The following is an 18,664-nucleotide window of genomic DNA, read 5'->3' as shown; positions in this document are numbered from 1 at the left end:
GTTATTAACAAAGATCCTTTATCAACAGTCTCTGTTAATGTTAAAAGTAACTCGTTCTATCAATCTCATGCATAGAAACTGACGATTGCAGATCAAAAAACTGATTTACATAACAGTTAGGATTACCCAAGTTAAGATAAGATAGGAGGCCAAAGATAAGATAGGAAATGGCCAACAGGTTAGGGACTGCTTCTGTAATAGGAAGTTAGGATTTTTCCTATCTTTGAGTCCCTAACTTAAGTTAGGGTGAGAAGTTAGGATTTTTGGCCCCTGATCTTCCAGGCTGTGAATCCCTCCATGGGGCACAGAGACAGCAGTGGACAGGCATTGTGCACTCATGTCAGACCCCTGGTAAATACGTTCAATCAGAGTACCATAGCCCCAGCTGTTCAAAGCAGAAGTAAGGGGGTGAAAGCTGGATTATATTGTTTGGCTGCATAGAGTCAACATATATTCCACATAGTGCACACACATACACAGTCAATAACAGACCGTCAATAATACATTGACCGCCTGATTGCATGTTCCAATCAGATAATACTGTACAAATGATCATCGAAAGATGCAGCATTATAAAAAACTACTTCGGAGCCCTTGCGTAAGAGCTCTGACTCACAAGAATGTTTTTAGCAATGCATATGATCCACAGCAACATATTTCAATGCTCGCGCCTCGCAGCTATCAACAACCTTCAGACAAGAAACGAAGGTGTAACATAATAAACGCCTGTACAGGCAAGCAGAAACTAAAAAGGCCCTTCTGTGAGTGCAGGAGACCCAGAGTCGGTAAGCAGTTTCTAAAATAGAATGTAGTTCTGAAGGACAGCCTGGTCCCACAGCACACAGTGGAAACGATGAAGAGGGAGGAGGCTGAGGGATGAGGATGATGATAATAGAAAATGGGCAGCAGATGGCATGGAATTATGTGGATTTTGAATAGTTCATCTGTCTGTGATATGATCGCCACCATAACACACGGTGGCAAAACGATGGTGCTGCTTTAGAGAACAATAAAGGCATCCTTTGATCACAATCACAGGTCCCACAGGCCACCCACTGAATCCTACACTGTTTATCCCTGATATCCGAGGACGTTGGGTCAATCATTCAACCCAAAGTCATGACAATCGACTGTCGTGCCGTGCGTTAACTTCAGCACCCCACCTCTGAGCACCATCGGCGCTCGGGTGGCGTTCACCCTGGGTGTTATGAAAACGTGAACCACATTAAAACCAAAACACCGGGGATGCCACGAAGGCTTAAGCACGACCACGGCTAGCTTTAGCAGCTAAGTAGCTCCAGCAGGCATGGAGGTAGCTAGGGCTAGCGACAGCAGCCTGTTAGCAACCTGCACCTAGCCCTAGCTACCTCCATGCCTGGTCACTCACACATCCGATTCTAGCTCATCGATGACACGTCGATGGTCAATCGGTGCGTTACAAATACCGGTTTGTGGTGTGAGTGAGCCGATCCGTTCCGTTATGTATCGCCCATGTGGGCGCAGTCCGGGGGCGTCGTGATTTGGGACACCGGGGGATCGGACACTCGGATCCACAGCCACACATGTAGCGGTGTTCCGGACTGCGACTACCTGGGAGACGCATTACCCCTGATGGCTGCTAGGACAGCCGACACTCACCCGTTGTAGGAACGTCGCTGAACGGTGAACGCTCATCCAGGGACTGCATCAACAACGCAGGACGACTATCGGTACGTCCGAGAGACAAGAGTGGGACTATTCCCTTAGGAGGATCCCTGGACCGGGAGCACCTTCTTCATGTGGTATCCCGACACACTGCGACCACTGGGGCTGGAGAGAGCCACTGCTGGAGAACAGTGAGCCACTGGTGGAGAGCCGCCGCTATTGGCCGCTGTGCGCCTTCTGCGCTCGGATAGAGGTGTGTCTGAGGGGTTAGATGATCCAGGAAGCTCACCCGGATCACTTCAGTAATGTAGATTCATCTGTACAGCACTGTGGGCTAATCCCGTGTTTCACAGTGAGCTTCTAGAAGTAATTAGTAGGTAATTAGTGATGTAAATTGTGAGTGATTAGTGATGGAGTTGGTCGTGTACGGGGACATGTAGGCTACTGACAGGGTAAGGTATAGCTTTATAACCTAAGGCCTCTATTTTAGGATGATGTGTAGTTGTCAGTTTGTATTGTTGGCCTGTGTATCTTTGAGTGTGCTTACCAATTCAGAAAATTGCTATATCAGTACAAGCCGGAGTTGTTAATGTGTTAAGGAATCCAGATGAACACATACAGGACGAAATTGTGACGCATATCAGAAGTTATCACATATCTTTAGTTTCGTTTCTCTTTCGCAATAGCCGCTGGCGCTGCGTAGAAACCGCCAGGGATTTTTTAAATGTTCCGAGAAGTATGTAAAATACGCAAAGTTACCACTCAGTCGATACTTTACTCATAGAGACGGGGACAGAGGGGCGCAAGGCATGCAATAGCCTACATTAAGGTGAAATCCAATTTCTGAAACATTTAAATATTGCAAACTTAAAAAAACACATGTGAGCATTTCTCGTTTATGTCACAACCAAGAGGCCAGTGTCGTATTTTGTGATTTAATTTGAATAGCGCTCCGAAGCGGGAATTGAACCCGTTACGTTAGCCAAGGGGTTAAAACGCAACTACATGCAGACCTTCATGCTTGCGTCTGCTTCACAGCGCTTTTGATTCTGGATAAACCCTCACCATGGCCTCGACCATGCAGCTGCTCAAGACCGTGAACGAAATGGCCGGAGCCCTGGATTCGGGGGAGTGCAGGACCATGCTGTACCTCTGTGGACACCTCGATCTGGACAGTAACGAAGAGGGCCTTGGAGAGTTCCTGAGGTCGGGGGTCATTCAGGGGCAGATGAATGACCTGTTTCTGGTCGAACTATTGTTTGAGGTAAAACGCTTTGACATTCTGTGGAAGTTGTTCAGCACCAAAGCTCATGACGTCGAGAGCGCCCTGGGGAACAGGCATGTGTTGTCCCGATACAGGTGAGAACTGAGTAGCCTACCTCTCTTTAGATCCATGGAAAGTTACCACAGTCAAGTGTTAAAGCTTAAACCAAATTAAATGTGTTTGATTTGCACAGGGTGCTGATGGTGAACATAAATGAGAATATAACAAATGGAGATATAAAAAACTTAATATTCTTATTAAGTAGAACGGTACCAAGAGAAAAAATTGACAAAGTTAAGGTAAGCTATACATTCGACGTAGAAATGTCAATATCTTGAATGAAGGAAGTATCGGCCAAGACACTGCCGCGTTTACATGGACACATCTGTTCCGCATAGATTTCTATGCGGAACAGAAAATGATCATATTGTAATGACCTCGCCGGTGACATAACGATGTCGAGTCATTAGTAATTGAAGGAACTTGTAATGAACCAAAACCAGATCACTGAAACCCGTAAACAACGGCAGAGAACCCACACCAAAACAAACCCGGTTACCCCGGCAACCCCCAACACGGTCTCACTCACGTGCAGGCCCCCACCCTCCTGTTCTTCCAAGGCCCTCCCCCAGCTGACCTAATGATTCGCCCCCACACAGATTGACAAGAGGAACATTACAATACATGCACATGGAACAACTGGCATAACGGACAACGAAATACAATGCAACACATAACACACAAACTATTTAACTGTCCCAGGGTCGCTACAATATATACGCCTCATTCGGAATACAATTAGCTGTTCGGCATAGATTCTATTCCGAATAGAAGAGGTGGTGTAGTCAGTTTTAATCGCCATGTATACACTTATTCCGAATAGATTGGGCTGCAGCTGCATTAGTTCGCAATTGGTCCACTGAGCTCCGTCGGTACTTTTAAGCACACCGAACTCGACCGCTGTCAAGGAAAGTGGATTTATTGCCTGATTCACGTCTTTGTTACCACTCCGTAAAAGTAGTCCGGTAAGCGTGTCCGGTTGCTAAGCGACGGCACATGGGTGTTTGTTTATTAATGACGTGTACGCGTATTGGATTGGATTGGATTCACTTTATTGTCATTGTGCAGACACTGCAGAGTACAACGAAATTAGGTTTTGTGACCTACCGGAAGTGCAAAGGAGCAGTAAAGTGCAGTTTGTAGATGAATTATCAGAGAATTATCGGAGCAGCATAGTTACAATAAGTGCAGTAAATATAAATAAATATAAATATAGTAATATAAATATTCAAGTAGAGGGATAATTGTTCAGTCAACTAGCATGGATATAAATAGAAATAGAAATAAAAATAGAGTACTATGGGTGTTGATACAGGGGATATGTAAATTCAAGTAGAGGGATAATTGTTCAGTCAACTAGCATGGATTAGTGCAATGAATGGCCGCGGGGGGGGGGTAGAGTTTAGGAGGGTGACAGCCGCAGGGAAAAAGCTTCCCCTAAACCTGCTAGTCCGGGTCCGGAGAGACCTGTAGCGCCTCCCAGAGGGGAGGAGGGTGAACAGTCTGTGGTTGGGGTGAGAACAGTCCTTGCAGATGCCACGCGCCTTTCGCAGGCATCGCTTGTGCTGGACAGCCTCGATGGATGGGAGTGAGGAACCGATGATGCGTTGCGCAGTTTTCACCACCCTCTGCAGGGCTTTCCGGTCAGAGACAGAGCAGTTGCCATACCATACTGTGACACAGTTGGTAAGGATGCTCTCAATGATGCTGCGGTAGAAGTTCACCAGGATCTGAGGAGACGGATGGGCCTTTTTTAATTTCCTCAAGAAGAAGAGACGCTGGTGAGCCTTCTTGATCATCTTAGAGGTGTTGAGGGTCCAAGAGAGGTCCTCTGAGATGTGGACACCTAGGAACCTATAGCTGGTGACGCGCTCAACCTCTCTCCCGTTGATACGGATGGGGGTGTGTGTGCCACCTCTAGACTTCCTGAAGTCAACGATGAGCTCTTTCGTCTTCTTAGTGTTGAGAGCCAGGTTGTTGTTGGCGCACCATGCAGTTAGGTGTTGGACCTCCTCCCTATAGGCCGTCTCATCGTTGTTGCTGATGAGACCAATCACTGTAGTGTCGTCTGCAAACTTGACAATCGTATTGGAACCATGTATAGTTGTGCAGTCGTAGGTGAAGAGGGAGTAGAGGAGGGGGCTCAGCACACAGCCCTGTGGAACGGCAGTGTTCAGGGTGAGGGTTGAGGAAGTGTGTTCATCCAACCTGACAGACTGTGGTCTGTTGGTTAGGAAGTCCTGTATCCAGGTGCAGAGGGAGGTGTTGATGCCAGCTCAGTAAGCTTGGTGATCAGTTTGGAGGGGATGATGGTGTTGAACGCTGAGCTGAAGTCAATAAACAGCATTCTGACATAGGTGTTGCTGTTGTCAAGGTGGGAGAGGGCGGAGTGGAGTGCCGTGGAGATGGCATCCTCTGTGCTCCTGTTCTGGCGGTAGGCGAATTGGAAAGGGTCCAGTGTGGGTGGCAGGCAGGTTTTGAGGTGAGCCAGGACTAGCCTCTCGAAGCACTTTGAGATGATGGGGGTAAGTGCAACTGGGCGGAAGTCATTCAGGCTTGCTGCAGTGGAGTGTTTTGTCACCGGCACGATGGAGGAGTATTGAGGCAAACGGGGACAACTGCTTGGGCTAGTGACAGGTTGAAAATGTCAGTCCAGACCTCAGTCAGCTGCACAGCACAGGCCCTGAGAACCCGTCCGGGGATACCATCAGGCCCAGCAGCCTTCCGTGCATTAGTCCTGCTCAGTGCTGCACACACGTCAATGGGGGAGAGAGTGAGGGGCTGGTGGTCTGCAGGGAGCACATCCTTGATGGCCACCTCCCTGTTTTCCCTATCAAAGCGTCCATAAAAGTGGTTAAGCGCATCAGGAAGGGTGGCGTCACTGGATGGGGGGGAGATGTTGGCCGGTTTGTAATCCGTAATGGCCTGGATGCCCTGCCACATGCGTCGGGTGTCAGAGTTGCTCTTAAAGTGCTCCTCGATCCTCAGCTTGTAGCAGTGCCTGGCCGCTTTGATGCCCCTCTTCATGTTAGCCCTGGTTGAGCTATAGGCCCGAGCATCACCTGAACTGAAGGCGATGTCGCGTGCCTTCAATAGGAGTCGGACCTCTCTGTTCATCCAAGGCTTCTGGTTAGGGAATATGGTAATCCGTTTGAGGGTGGTGACACTGTTGATTTCAGAGTTCATACGTTTCAGAACAGAGGATGCGTATATATCAATATGTAGTGGTTGAAGTCACCCGCAACAATAAAGGCTGCCTCGGGGGTCAGAGTCTGTTGTTTACTGATTGCATTGTGCAGTTCTTTCATTGCAAATGCAGCATTAGCGTCCGGGGGAATGTAGGCTGCAGTCACAATGGTGGATGTAAACTCTCTGGGCAGATAGAAAGGTCTACATTTCAGCATTAGATATTCTATGTTATCCGAGCAGTGACTTTCGATGGTGGTAGTGTCCGTGCACCAAGCTTTGTTGACATAAATACACAGACCCCCACCTCTAGTCTTACCGGACTCCTTCGTTCTGTCTGCACGGAGAGTGTAGCGTTCTGCTAGATCGATGGCGCTATCCGGAACGTTGCTGTTGAGCCAGGTTTCTGTGAAAATCATGATGTTGCTGTCCACAATCCATTTATTGGTGGTGATCCTCAGTCGCAGTTCATCCATTTTGTTAGCCAGAGATCGGACATTGGCGAGAAAGATGCTGGGAAGCGATGGTCTGTGAGGCGCTAGTTTTAGCCTGGCATTCAGACCTCCGCGCGACCCTCTCTGTTTACATCTGTGACGCCGCCGCTGTCCGTTGGTGCTCCGGATCCGTTTGACAGTTGGCTCCGCTGTCCTGGCTATTTCCGAGATGAGACCGAATGCGTCCGTAAAGTTGACGGAATTGCAGGAACCGATGTCCAAAAGTTCCTGTCGGCTATACGATGTATACGCTAAACAGTTTTTAGCGAAAAGGCTTACAAAAAACAAGTAAATTAACACTACCGTATCGTAGTGTCCGCGCGCGTCCGGGATAACTGTAAATGAGTAGGCTACTACTAGTACTTTTGCAGGCTGAACGTTAAAATACTTCTTAACTTAGAGAGACCACTCTCTCCCACCAGTCTTGGCTGCGGACTCCCATCCAAATTCCTCTTGTTTGCGGCGGAGCTTGGGGTAAATATAAAGATCTATCGAGAAATTGACGTAGCTGCGCTGTCCTCCTCCTTCTTAATTGAAGGAGCAGACAGAGAAAAGCTCTCTCCTGCTGTGCTTTCATTAAAATCAAATTTAAAATCCCCGATAGTGATAAGACATCCATTATGTCGCCGCCGGTCCAGAGATGTTTCAGACTCAGGTGTGCGCGAGAGACATAACAGACACTTTTGTTACTGCCATGTATACAGTAGGCCTACATTCGGATCACATTTTTAGGAACAGATCAATGCCGCATAGAAATATATGCGGATCAGATGTGCCATGTAAACGCGGCTTGTAGCCGCGTTTACATGGCACATCTGATGGCTGTTCACATTCCAATGATGCACAGGATTCCACAAATGTATGAATAATAAAAGTGTGGTTAAACCTCAAAGACTATTAGTCTTTGAGGTTTGGCCTCGACCATGCATGGGTTTAATATTTTCCCCAGCGATTGTAGAATTACCATTCGATTTATAATGCATCATTTTAGATCACCTATAAAAAAAATACAAAATAGACAAATCATATGCATGGATGTTATTGTTCTTCTTTATAGTATTTCCTGGATGTGGTGGTTGAACTGGAGAAACTGGATAAATGTTCCCCTGAACACTTGGACTTCATTGAAAAGTGTCTGAGAAATATTGACAGGATTGATCTAGCAAAAAAAGTTTGTCTGTATAAGCAATCAGGTGGGAGTGGATTTCAATTATAACTATAAATTTTCCTAGGTTTTTTTTAATTGGCTTTTTAAACGGCAACAAACAAATAATTGTGGGTTGTATTTTTGTATGTTACATATTGCTATAAGATGGTTCCAATAAAAGACTGTCGTAATGTCAAAATATATTATTGTTTTATATTTATATCGCCATATACTATCAAAGCCACTGTGAAGCGCTAGTGTAACTTGCTATACACCTGTCATATTGATACAGTGCTGAATATTTAAATAAATGCTAATATTTGCATCACAACCAAATAGATGGAGCCCTTCAGATACAGTCACTCCCTCACCCGACAGCTCCACAGCAGAGTACTGCAGCTCATGTAAGTAGAAAGCTTGAAAGAAACTTGTTTTTGGACCCTCATCTAAATCCACCGAACCATTTTTTTACCTTTTTTTCACCTCTCTTTTCAGTGTCCAACTCAAACTCATTCTTATCCTCTCCAACAACTAAACCACACACAGACCTTCCACAATGGTAAGTTTATATGTAAAATGGTCTTGGACATACACACGCATACCTTACTGTTAGGGCGCACTAACACTAGGCCATCTGTACCGTACCGAGTACGTCCGTTGACTGATCGACGGACGCGCAATGCATTGTGGATCCGTGCGCCCCGTTGGAGCCTTCGGCTCCATCAAAAAGTTGAAAAGTGTAAACTTTTTCGGCAGCGGTGGATCCGTCATCCAATCAGATTGCGTATTCAAATGTAAGCACTGTGACACTACTCGGGCTCTGACGACCCTGGAAAGCTCCCCCATCCGTCAGCCACGCCTTCCGACGTCCTTTGATTGACGGTGCAGTGGGCACGAAAGGTGGGGTCAGTGTTATTTGATAGAAATGCCATTGCCATCCGTCATCTATTATAAATGAAAAGAGTAACGCCTCGTGCCCACTGCACCGTCAGTCAAAGGACTGGGAAGGTGTGGCTGACGGATGGGGGAGGTTTCCAGGGTTGTCAGGGCCCGAGTAGTGTCACAGTGCTTAAATTTACATACGTGATCTGATTGGATGACGGATCCGTCGCTGCCGAAAAAGTAGAAAATTGTTCACCTTTTTGACAGAGCCTTCAGCGCACGGATCCACAATGCATTGCGCGTCCGTCCCCATCCAAAGAATGGGGATCAGTCAACGGACGGAGGCAGTGGGCACGAGGCGTAAAGGCCCATTCACACCCTACGGTAAATACGGATACTCGTCCGGATCCGAAAGGTATGGATCGGCCTTAATGCCCCGTGCCCACTACCTCCGTCCGTTGACTGATCTCCATTGACTTTGAATGGGGACGGACGCGCAATGCATTGTGGATCCGTCCGTTCCGTTGGAGCCTTTGGCTCAGTAAAAAAATTAAAAATGTTCAACTTTTTCGGCAGCGACGGATCCGTCATCCAATCAGATCGCGTATGCAAATGTAAGCACTGTGACGCGACTCGGGCTCTGACGATACTGGAAAGCGGGAAAGCGGGTCATCTTGCCTCGCAACAAGCATGAAGAAGCGGGAAGAACCCGGCGAACCGATTTGATTGGCTGACGGATGCATCTGCAAAGACTCACAGTGCTTACATTTGCATACGCGATCTGATTGGATGACGGATCCGTCGCTGCCGAAAAAGTTGAACATTTTTCAACTTTTTGACGGAGCCGAAGGCTCCAACGGACGGACGGATCCACAATGCATTGCGCGTCCGTCCCCATTCAAAGACAATGGGGATCAGTCAACGGACGGAGGTAGTGGGCACGAGGCGTGATGGCCACTGCACCGTCAGTCAAAGGACTCAGAAGGCATGGCCGACGGATGGGGGAGGTTTCCAGGGTCGTCAGAGCCCGAGTTGTGTCACAGTGCTTAAATTTGCATACGTGTTCTGATTGGATGACGGATCCGTCGCTGCCGAAAAAGTTGAACAAATTTCAACTTTTTGACGGAGCCTTCAGCGCACGGATCCACAATGCATTGCGCGTCCGTCCCCATTCAAAGTCAATGGGGATCAGTCAACGGACGGAGGTAGTGGGCACGAGGCAGACCCAGACTGCCTCGTGCAGACCGTTTCGTCCGGTCCCGGAGGTGTTTCGTCCGTCAATGGGTCCGTCGCCTCTGAGCTTACGAATCCGGAGTGCTCCGGGAGAAACGGAGCAATACCCCCGGAAATCGAGGCAGCAGTATAGAGTCAAAAGTCAGACCATTCGCGAAAATAGATAGAGCAGTATAATATCTGATATGTATATATTGTATTTAACTTTTTATACTTATATTATACTATAAACCTGACCTTTTTATTTAATTTTTGCCCTATTTTGGCAATGAGTTGTAACTGGTCATTTAACAACATTTTGAGGAGATAATCTGCGGGTTGGTGAGGGGTGTCACATGCCACCACACACTTTTTGCACATTTTTTTGCCGATTTCGGATGACGCAAAGCAAAATCATCTCTACAGATGTAATGTTTGCGATTGTGGATGCCGTTCATTTGTGAAATGACAGTCACTGCCCTCTAGAGGATTTATTGCGTAACATCCATAACAATGCTGAAACCAGACGGAGGTATGAAGGGTAGTTCCGGGGGCAACGTTTGGGGCGACGGACGAAAATAGATAGAGTAGTATAATATCTGATATGTGTATCAGTGGAGGCTTCTCCATTGAGGAGAGGGAGGAAGATCCTCCCTAACATTGTTGAGAATAAAAAATGTAGATTGCCCCGACTATTGTAATGAATTAATGCCCTTAAATATGACTACTTTATTGCCTTTGAATATATAATGTTCGTTTCCCTGGGTAAAGGGACATTAGCACCCCCTATCGCCTATTGACAATTACTTCAGGGAGGAACGTCCTCCCTCCGCCGCCGTTGACTCCCATTCATTTTCCAGAAAGTACTGGCGGCCGGTGGATAACATGGGTTTCAATGGGAGAGAGGAGGAAAATCCTCCTCTGAGTGGGTGGGACCTTAAGGGGTCTGATTCGCGCAAAGATCTATCCGTCTGCGCTATGAACCAATAAGCAGGATCCCTGGATGTTGAGCAGTGTTGTCAGATTGGTCTGATTTCCCACCCAATTGGGCTACTTTTAACCATGTTAGGCTGGAAAAATTATCATTGGGCGGGAAATCTGCCCAATCTGGCAACGCTGTCGATAACAAACCCGGTCTGCATTTCCGCGGTGCTCAGTCTGAGAGACGCAGAGCAAGTGAAATCTGCGATAGCAAGATCCTAAATGCACAATGGAAACATTGGAAACGGAGGATATTGTTAACGTCTTATTACAAAAACCATTCCATTCATTCAGAAAGAGGTAGACCACTGCCCAAAATCAAGGTCATCAGAAGTAATGGCAACGTCAGTGTTGTGAGTGCTACATGGTTTGCTAGGTACGCATGACTTACTGGTAGCATTACAAGCAATTGTAACTGAAAATAAACATAGCTAGATTACTACAGTCAGTGAGGGCAAAAATAGGCCCAATAATAGGCCCAGATTTTTTTATTTACTTTTACAAATCAATAGTAGGCCTGATTTGACTAATATGCTTTGCATCCTTTCCTTCTCAAATTACAGTGATGCCACTGGTGGCTTTGTATACATTTTGTTCACATAACTCCCTCCCTGCTATTTTGTAGTTCACCAAAACACCCTGAAACAACTTGAGTCTCACATTCTTATGCCACCATACACCAACAGTGCAAGCAGGCCAATGGCAACCAAGCGCGCAGTCCTTCCTCCCTCACTTTAAAAACCACCAGCCGCCACTGATGTGTATATATATATATATATATATATATATATATATATGAGTGTATATATATATATATATATATATATATTGTATTTAACGTTTTGTACTTATATTATACTATATACCTGACCTTTTTATTGTATTGTTCTCCTGCTATGGCAATGAGTTGTAACTGGTCATTTAACTACATTTTGAGGAGATAATCTGCGGGTTGGTGAGGGGTGTCACATGCCACCACCGCCTAGGCCTACCCTTTTTTTTTTGCCGATTTCGAATGACACAAAGCAAAATCATCTCTACAGATGTCATGTTTGCGATTGTCGATGCCGTTCATTTGTGAAACGACAGTCACTGCCCTCTAGAGGATTTATTGCGTAACATCCATAACAACGCTGAAACCAGACGGAAGTATGAAGGGTAGTTCCGGAGGCAACGTTTGGGGCGACGGACGAATTTCGTCCGGATCCGGAGGTATGGATCGGGCTTTACGCCTCGTGCCCACTGGCTCCGTCCGTTGACTGATCCCCATTGACTTTCATCTTCTCATCCCTTCTTGTTTTCAGCTCCACAAATCTCCACAGTACCGGTGTCAACGCCAGTCAGCCAGGAGGTAATTTATGGAGTGTATTTAGTGCCGAAATCCACACATCTAAATATGGTTTTGTGACGTGTATACATAAACGATACACTTGTAAGTTAAGTTTTGTGAACAGCAAATCCTATTCACATCTGTGAATATCCACAAATGCACGTTGACTTGTGTCACAACTGTCAACCGTTTGTTGTGAGGTGGGATCTGCTTTCATGCATTGGTCGATCTCATCTTGAGGATACAAATTGCTGTGAAGACACATCTTTTTGGCACAGTTTTTCCGCTATAATGGAGAAAAACATCCACCATCAGACGACCTATACATTGATACTGATAGATTAAAAATCAAAACAACTCTATTGTTATCTTTTTGCTTGCATGTGCAGAAATACTGTTAATTAAATAACATTATTTCTGCACAGGATTTTAAATAACATCCAGACAGGACACATTGTATATATATATATATCAGTGGCGGCTGGTGGTTTTTAAAGTGAGGGAGAAAGGACTGCGTGCTTGATTGCCATTGGCCTGCTTGCCTGCGTATGGTGGCATAAGTATGTGAGGCTCAAGTTGTTTCAGGGTGTTTTGGGGAACTACAAAATATTAGGGTGGGATAATTATTGATAAAATCCACTAGTGGCAGCATTGTACTTTGAAAGCTGGTGGGCAGCATGTCTTGGACTATAAGGGCAGAAGGAAAGGATGCAATGCCAATTAGTCAAATCAGGTCTACTCTTAATTTGTAAAACTCAATAAAAAAATCGGGGCCTACCATTGGGCCTATTTTTGCCTTCAACGACTGAAGCTATTGGTCGTAATTTGGCTAATTTTATTTTCAGCTACAATTGTTTTAAGAAAAATGAAGACAGAAGACCAAAAGTGATGCCGTTTAAAATGCATCATGCTCTGATTCATTCACTAACATCCTTTCCACAATATCAAACAGAATGGTCAGAGTAACAAACAATTCAAATAACTTTATTTCACCACTATTTGCATGGGCTGTAAGCCTAACATTGTTTGAGGCAAAAGCGGATGTTAATGGATGTTTCAGAATTTTGGTCATGGTGTTAAGCCAATTAAGATTGAGGGACTTCAAATATACATCAAGTCAATCCTCCCCGCGGGCTCCGCAGATCGGTCACGGGCAGCCCGGCAGCAGGCTCCGCAGCCCGGCTGCGGGCAGCCCTGCCCGGCCGCGGGATCCGCATCCTGGCCGCGGGCAGCCCTGCCCGGCCGCGGGCTCCGCAGCCCATCCGCAGGCTACAGAAACGCCAATATAACCGAACCGAGACGCACTGTACCGCAACGAACAGTAGCACACCGTTCTGTGGGAGCGAGGCATACGACTGAGCGGGTTCGTTGATTCTCGTAGCCTAAACTTGAGGGGATAACCCCTCCCTCCAGGCTGCTCCACAGCCTGGGCTCCTGCTCATTGGTTCATAGCACAGCCATGCGCTATGAACAGACATAGGCGAGTTCAAGATCCCTTAGCTAGTCACACCCACTCAGAGGAGGACTTTCCTCCTCTCTCCCATTGAACCCCATGTTATTCACCGGCCGCCAACACTTTCGGGGAAATTAATGGGAGTCAATGGAGGCAGGGATTATTTGACTTGTTGACAATTACTCATTACAATTACTCAATTACTAATTGTCAATAGGCAATAGGGGATGCTAATGTCCCTTTACCGAGGGAAACGAACATTACATATACAAAGGCATTAAAGTAGTCATATTTAATGGCATTAATTCATTTGTAGTCTGGGCAATCTACATTTTTTTATTCTACAACGATGTTAAGGAGGATCTTCCTCCCTCTCCTCACTGGAGAAGCCTCCCCTGATATATATATACATATATATATTATATATATATATATATATATATATAAAATATAAATAACACAAGAAGAGTGATGTGAGGTGCATCTGGGTTAATCCCCTCACTGTCTTGTAGAGTGTGATCGAGGAGTACAGTCTGAAAGCGGAGCAGAGAGGATTCTGTCTCATCATCGACTGCGTTGGAGCTGACGGAGGTGAGGATGTGCAGGCTTTTCCCCTCCAATAAAGACCGTGAAAATGGCCCTCAATAGTTTCTCATACTAGTTGTAGTTTGGCCTTTGGATGTGTCCATATTATGCATCACACCAGCTTCTAGTATGCCTGTCTAAGCATAGCTCTGTACGGTCAAAATGTGGACTTTTGTCCAAAGTGATCCACTGTCATTAAGCAGCAGGATGCCTAAAAGTGGATTGTGGATACTTTCGGATCAAACCCAGTAACTTTGACTGGGAGTCAACACCCCATCCATGAACCATCGCTCCCTAACTAATAAAGTGTACCAGTATCCCATCCCAACCCTCTAACTGTTGGTCTCTCAACCCGCTCAGAGAGGTTGGAGCAAGCATTCAGAGAGCTCCATTTCCGGGTGGAGCTCCACCAGTTGCTGAGCGCCCACACCACGGAATCCCTTCTGAGGGAGGTGTCCCTGCGGGTGGGGGCGCAGCATTGCGCTGACGCCTTCGTCTGCTGCATCATCAGCCGGGGGACCTCCACCCGCCTGCTGGCCACGGACCCCGCCCAGCGAGGCGCTGGCCTGGACCTGGACCTCGTCCGACACCTGTTCTCAGGGAATAACTGCCCCATGCTTGCTGGCAAACCCAAGCTGTTCTTCATCCAGAGGTACGGCATCCAGCAGCCCTCGGTCCCGCAACCCGAGGCCTGCCCCGGCGGCGCGCCCACTCACCAGGACTCGGACCTGGAGACAGACGGGGTGGCGTGTAGCAGGGGGCCGGCGGTCCCAACGGACGCGGACGTGTTCTGGAGCCACTGCTGGACCAGCGAGTGTCAGTTGGAGCAGGGGAACCACCGTTCGGTCTACCTGGAGGCACTCACTGACGGCCTGCTCAGGGGGAGGAGGAGGTAAGAGAGAGCAGCTGGTTATTGGGTCTGATAACACGTCTGTGAGGGTCGCTTCATGTTCTCAACCTCAATCATAAAATGTAAACATTCCCCAATCCCTTGTTAAAGAGATTTCAATATCTCAATGGGACTTCACCTAGTTAAATAAAGGAAAAATAAAAAATATAAATAAACGTTGTATTGTTCACGCTAATCCCTCGTTTTGTTCTTTGACAGGAAAACCAATCTGGTTGATATTCACACTGAACTGAATGGGCTGATCTACGATCACAACAAGAGGAATCCTGCAGCCAGATACGACATTGATCTGAAACACACACTCAGAAGGCATCTCTGCTTGACATAAGTCATGTTTCTTCATCATTAATTAGATGCCCATGATGGGCCAAGATCTTAGTTAAACCTGCATTAGAATGCAGAGGCTGCCCTCTAGTGGTGCTTATCGTACTCACACTTATACATGGATTATATCCTAACAATAATTGTGCATTATTATGGCTGGGCTTTCATTGATTATTGAATAAACGTCTAATAGGTAATATATTAAACAAGAGGAATAGTAAGCATAATGATCTTAACGCAATAAACCACTTATTTTGTATGATGTTATTTATTATTCTACTAATGCAATATCCTATATTTTAGAGGCTGCGACTATCACTCTGAGGCTTGTCACAGTCTCTTTGTCTGTTGGCTCGTACTAAAATAAAGCTTATGTCATGATACTGCAGTGTGTGCTCATGTCAATGACTTTACCCTGTTACTTTCTTTGTGAACCTAACAGAAGTTAGGTTTGGGCTGAGGTAACATGCAGACATTGTTGTCTGGATAAACCTGTACATTACTTGCCTTGTTGGCTCAATGAGTAGATTGTTTGATGATGATTTCACAATTAGACGAAGGGAATTATTAAAAAGTTACCTGCCTCGTTTTGCACACAGAATTGTCATGGGCTCAAAGACAATGGCCCAATCACAAAGTCAGCCCTGAGGACAAAAGGCGTGTTCACTGTCCTGGTGATAACGAGACGGCTCGACAGTGATGACGCTCACATTTACGCATGATCCTGACAGCGATGTGCAATGCTTTGGGAATCTAAAAGTTCTTCATAGTCAGCAGGGTTTTTTTATCCGATAAATAACAGTCAGAACTAAACAGAACTATCACTTACTAAACTAGTAAGTGATAGTAAGCCTATCACTTACTATCCTTTTGCTTTTATTTATGAGAAGCACATACAGTATTGCCACTGTATGGAAGGCAACACTTGCCCTTATCTAGAGCTGGTTTACCAGTATACAACGTTTACAACTGAGCAAAGTCGATGCCAACAGACGGGTACAACGTCAATCAGCGATAGATATGATGGTTGATTCTTATCCGGTAGCCCTGGAGTACGGGCTACCAGAGTTCGTGTCCTGGGCGCGTCAATGGTTTCTTGCCGTCGGCTTATTTTTGTAATTTCCTTTATATCAGAGAAATTAGGCCTAACAATTGACTTTTTATATAATAAATATGTCTTACAATATCCCTAGAACCCAAATATAACTTGCAGAAACCCATGGTAAAGTTAAAGCTCCTTCCTTATAAGTGCCATTTCCTGAGGAGAGAGGTACCTTTCCTTGGCCACAAGGTGGGGGGAGAAGGCATTAGCACCATGGAGGACAAAGTGCAAGCTGTCCAGGACTGGCCCACCCCCACTGACACCAGACAGCTGAAATGCTTCCTCGGACTGGCGTCTTACTACAGGCGCTTTGTGAGGAGATTCTCCTGCGTGGCTGCTCCCCTGTTCCGCCTGCTCCAGAAGGACAGGGAGTTTGTGTGGGCATTGCCAGTTTTGCCAGTCTGCCTTCGAGAGACCCTCAAGGGAGCTCTCACCAAAGCCCCGGTGCTCTCCCCTCCTGATCCTGCCCTGCCCTTCATCCTGGACATGGACGCTAGTAACGTCGGCAATGGCACCGTGCTGACACAGGAGGGGCCGGGAATCGGGTGTTGGCGTATTACAGCAGGACATTTAACAAGGCTGATCGCCACTACTGCGTCACTCGTCGCGAGCTGCTGGCCATTGTAAGAGCTGTACGGCACTTCAAATACTACCTCTGATGCCTGCGCTTCCCCGTAAGACCCTGCGTCGCCTCCGCCTTGGCTTCTACTGGGGGCAGCAAAAGAGGGACGTTGAGGATTTCTGTCGCCACTGTGATGGCTGCACAGCTCGCAAAGGCCCCGCTGAAAGGTCCCATGCCCAGTTTCAGCAGTGCGCTGTGGGGTTCCCTATGAAGAGGGTTGGGGTGGATGTGGAGGGCCCGCTACCCTGTACAGAGATGGGAAACAAGTATGTCCTCACGGCCATGGACTATTTTACCAAGTGACCGCTCTGCCTGACCAGGGGTCTCTGCCCCCTGCCTGACCAGGGGGCAGAGACCATAGTGGGCGCTTTAGCCGGGGGGATGATTAGCCATTTTGGGGCAGCGGAGTTCATCCACAGCGACCAGGTTATAAATTTAGAATACCGTGTCTTTGCGGCTTTATGTAGCAGGCTGGACATGCAGAAGCCCCGTACTACCCCCCTGCACCCACAGAGTGGCGGCTCTATGGAGCAGCAGCTGGCCATTGTCTCGGCTGAGCATCAGCTGGACTGGGACACTAATCTGCCTCTAGTGCTCATGGCCTACAGGTCAGCTGTACAGGAGTCGACGTCCTGCATGCCTGCTCTGCTGATGTTGGGCAGGGAGCTTCGCACCCCAGCTGACCTGGCATTTGGCCGGCCGCCCGATTCTCCCCCTGTTTCCTCCCAGCCCAGAGTATGCCAGGAGCGTCCCCGTGATTGCAATCCACTTCGCCACGCTCCGTGTGTTGCGATATTCAAATGACATTTCAATCCGCAAAACGGAATCCAAAACGGAATCCAAAGAGGGAATCCAAAGAGGAATCCAAAGAGGAATCCAAAAAGTCAATATGCAAAGTGGCAAACGTATCAGCAAATCAGCGTCTGGGCGGGAACTACGTCACTTGCTCGTAATTTCCTTGTTCACTTCTAGTTCGTATGTGTCAGGTCCATGGTCACCAATGGTGATTATTGATACGCTCCGAAGTTTGGCCGATGATGTGGAGAACAATCGTGTTGAAGACACAGATGAAGTAGATAGAGTGCGTGTTCTGGGAGATAGGATAGACGACTTATCCTCACGGGTACGTTTTGACGCCAGTGTGGTAAACACAAAGATTTCCAAAGTGCTACAGGCACTGGGTGCGAAACATAGGGTCGGGAGACCCACCGTCTCCACCCACTCCTCACCTACAAAGCTCTCCACAACCTAGCCCCCAGTTACCTCTGGGACCTCCTCCAAGAATACACTCCCTCCCGCTCCCTCCGCTCAACCTCTGCTAGACTACTATGTATCCCCACATCACGACTCATTACGAATGGGTGCCCGGTCATTCAGCTGTTCAGCACCCAGGCTCTGGAACTCCCTCCCCCCACACATAAAACAGTCTGACACAATAGAAAGTGACGTAGTTCCCGCTGGTGGCTGA

At 47.0% G+C, this 18,664-nt stretch overlaps 2 protein-coding genes across 5 annotated transcripts in view; one reads left to right on the top strand and one right to left on the bottom strand.

Moving 5' to 3' along the window:
• The window catches only part of LOC130373879 (hyccin 2), an 89,572-nt gene extending 87,627 nt beyond the window's left edge, over positions 1-1,945 (bottom strand). The window contains exon 1 of one of the 2 annotated variants that reach the window (XM_056580526.1): positions 1,639-1,945. The gene's annotated coding sequence lies outside the window, so the exon portion shown is untranslated. The remainder of the gene's footprint in view (positions 1-1,638) is intronic. The other variant, XM_056580527.1, reaches the window with a different exon arrangement.
• LOC130373880 (CASP8 and FADD-like apoptosis regulator) lies at positions 1,350-16,729 on the top strand. Of its 3 annotated transcripts, none has more exons than XM_056580529.1 (10): positions 1,350-1,709; positions 2,683-3,003; positions 3,102-3,207; positions 7,706-7,841; positions 8,135-8,199; positions 8,291-8,354; positions 12,175-12,221; positions 14,166-14,244; positions 14,599-15,130; positions 15,347-16,723. In XM_056580529.1, the coding sequence occupies exons 2-10, from the start codon at positions 2,711-2,713 to the stop codon at positions 15,474-15,476; spliced, it is 1,452 nt and encodes a 483-aa protein (XP_056436504.1). In that variant the 5' UTR covers positions 1,350-1,709; positions 2,683-2,710; the 3' UTR covers positions 15,477-16,723. The 3 variants fall into 3 exon arrangements, with proteins under 3 accessions (XP_056436504.1, XP_056436506.1, XP_056436503.1); XM_056580531.1 differs by lacking the exons at positions 1,350-1,709; positions 7,706-7,841 and adding exons at positions 1,898-2,096; positions 7,071-7,122 and having other exon boundaries at positions 15,347-16,729; XM_056580528.1 differs by lacking the exon at positions 1,350-1,709 and adding an exon at positions 1,900-2,096 and having other exon boundaries at positions 15,347-16,721.
• The last annotated feature ends 1,935 nt before the right edge of the window (positions 16,730-18,664 follow it).

This window comes from Gadus chalcogrammus, chromosome 20 (genome assembly GCF_026213295.1).
Source record: "Gadus chalcogrammus isolate NIFS_2021 chromosome 20, NIFS_Gcha_1.0, whole genome shotgun sequence".
NCBI lineage: Eukaryota > Metazoa > Chordata > Actinopteri > Gadiformes > Gadidae > Gadus > Gadus chalcogrammus.
This window is presented reverse-complemented; position numbering and strand designations above follow the sequence as displayed.

Excerpts from the sequence above, each read along its gene's own strand:
- LOC130373880 (XM_056580529.1), top strand. The coding sequence starts at position 2,711 with ATGGCCTCGACCATGCAGCTGCTCAAGACCGTGAACGAAATGGCCGGA. Across the intron at positions 8,355-12,174 it reads CACACAGACCTTCCACAATG|CTCCACAAATCTCCACAGTA; the intron begins GTAAGTTTATAT and ends TCTTGTTTTCAG. Across the intron at positions 15,131-15,346 it reads CTGCTCAGGGGGAGGAGGAG|GAAAACCAATCTGGTTGATA; the intron begins GTAAGAGAGAGC and ends GTTCTTTGACAG.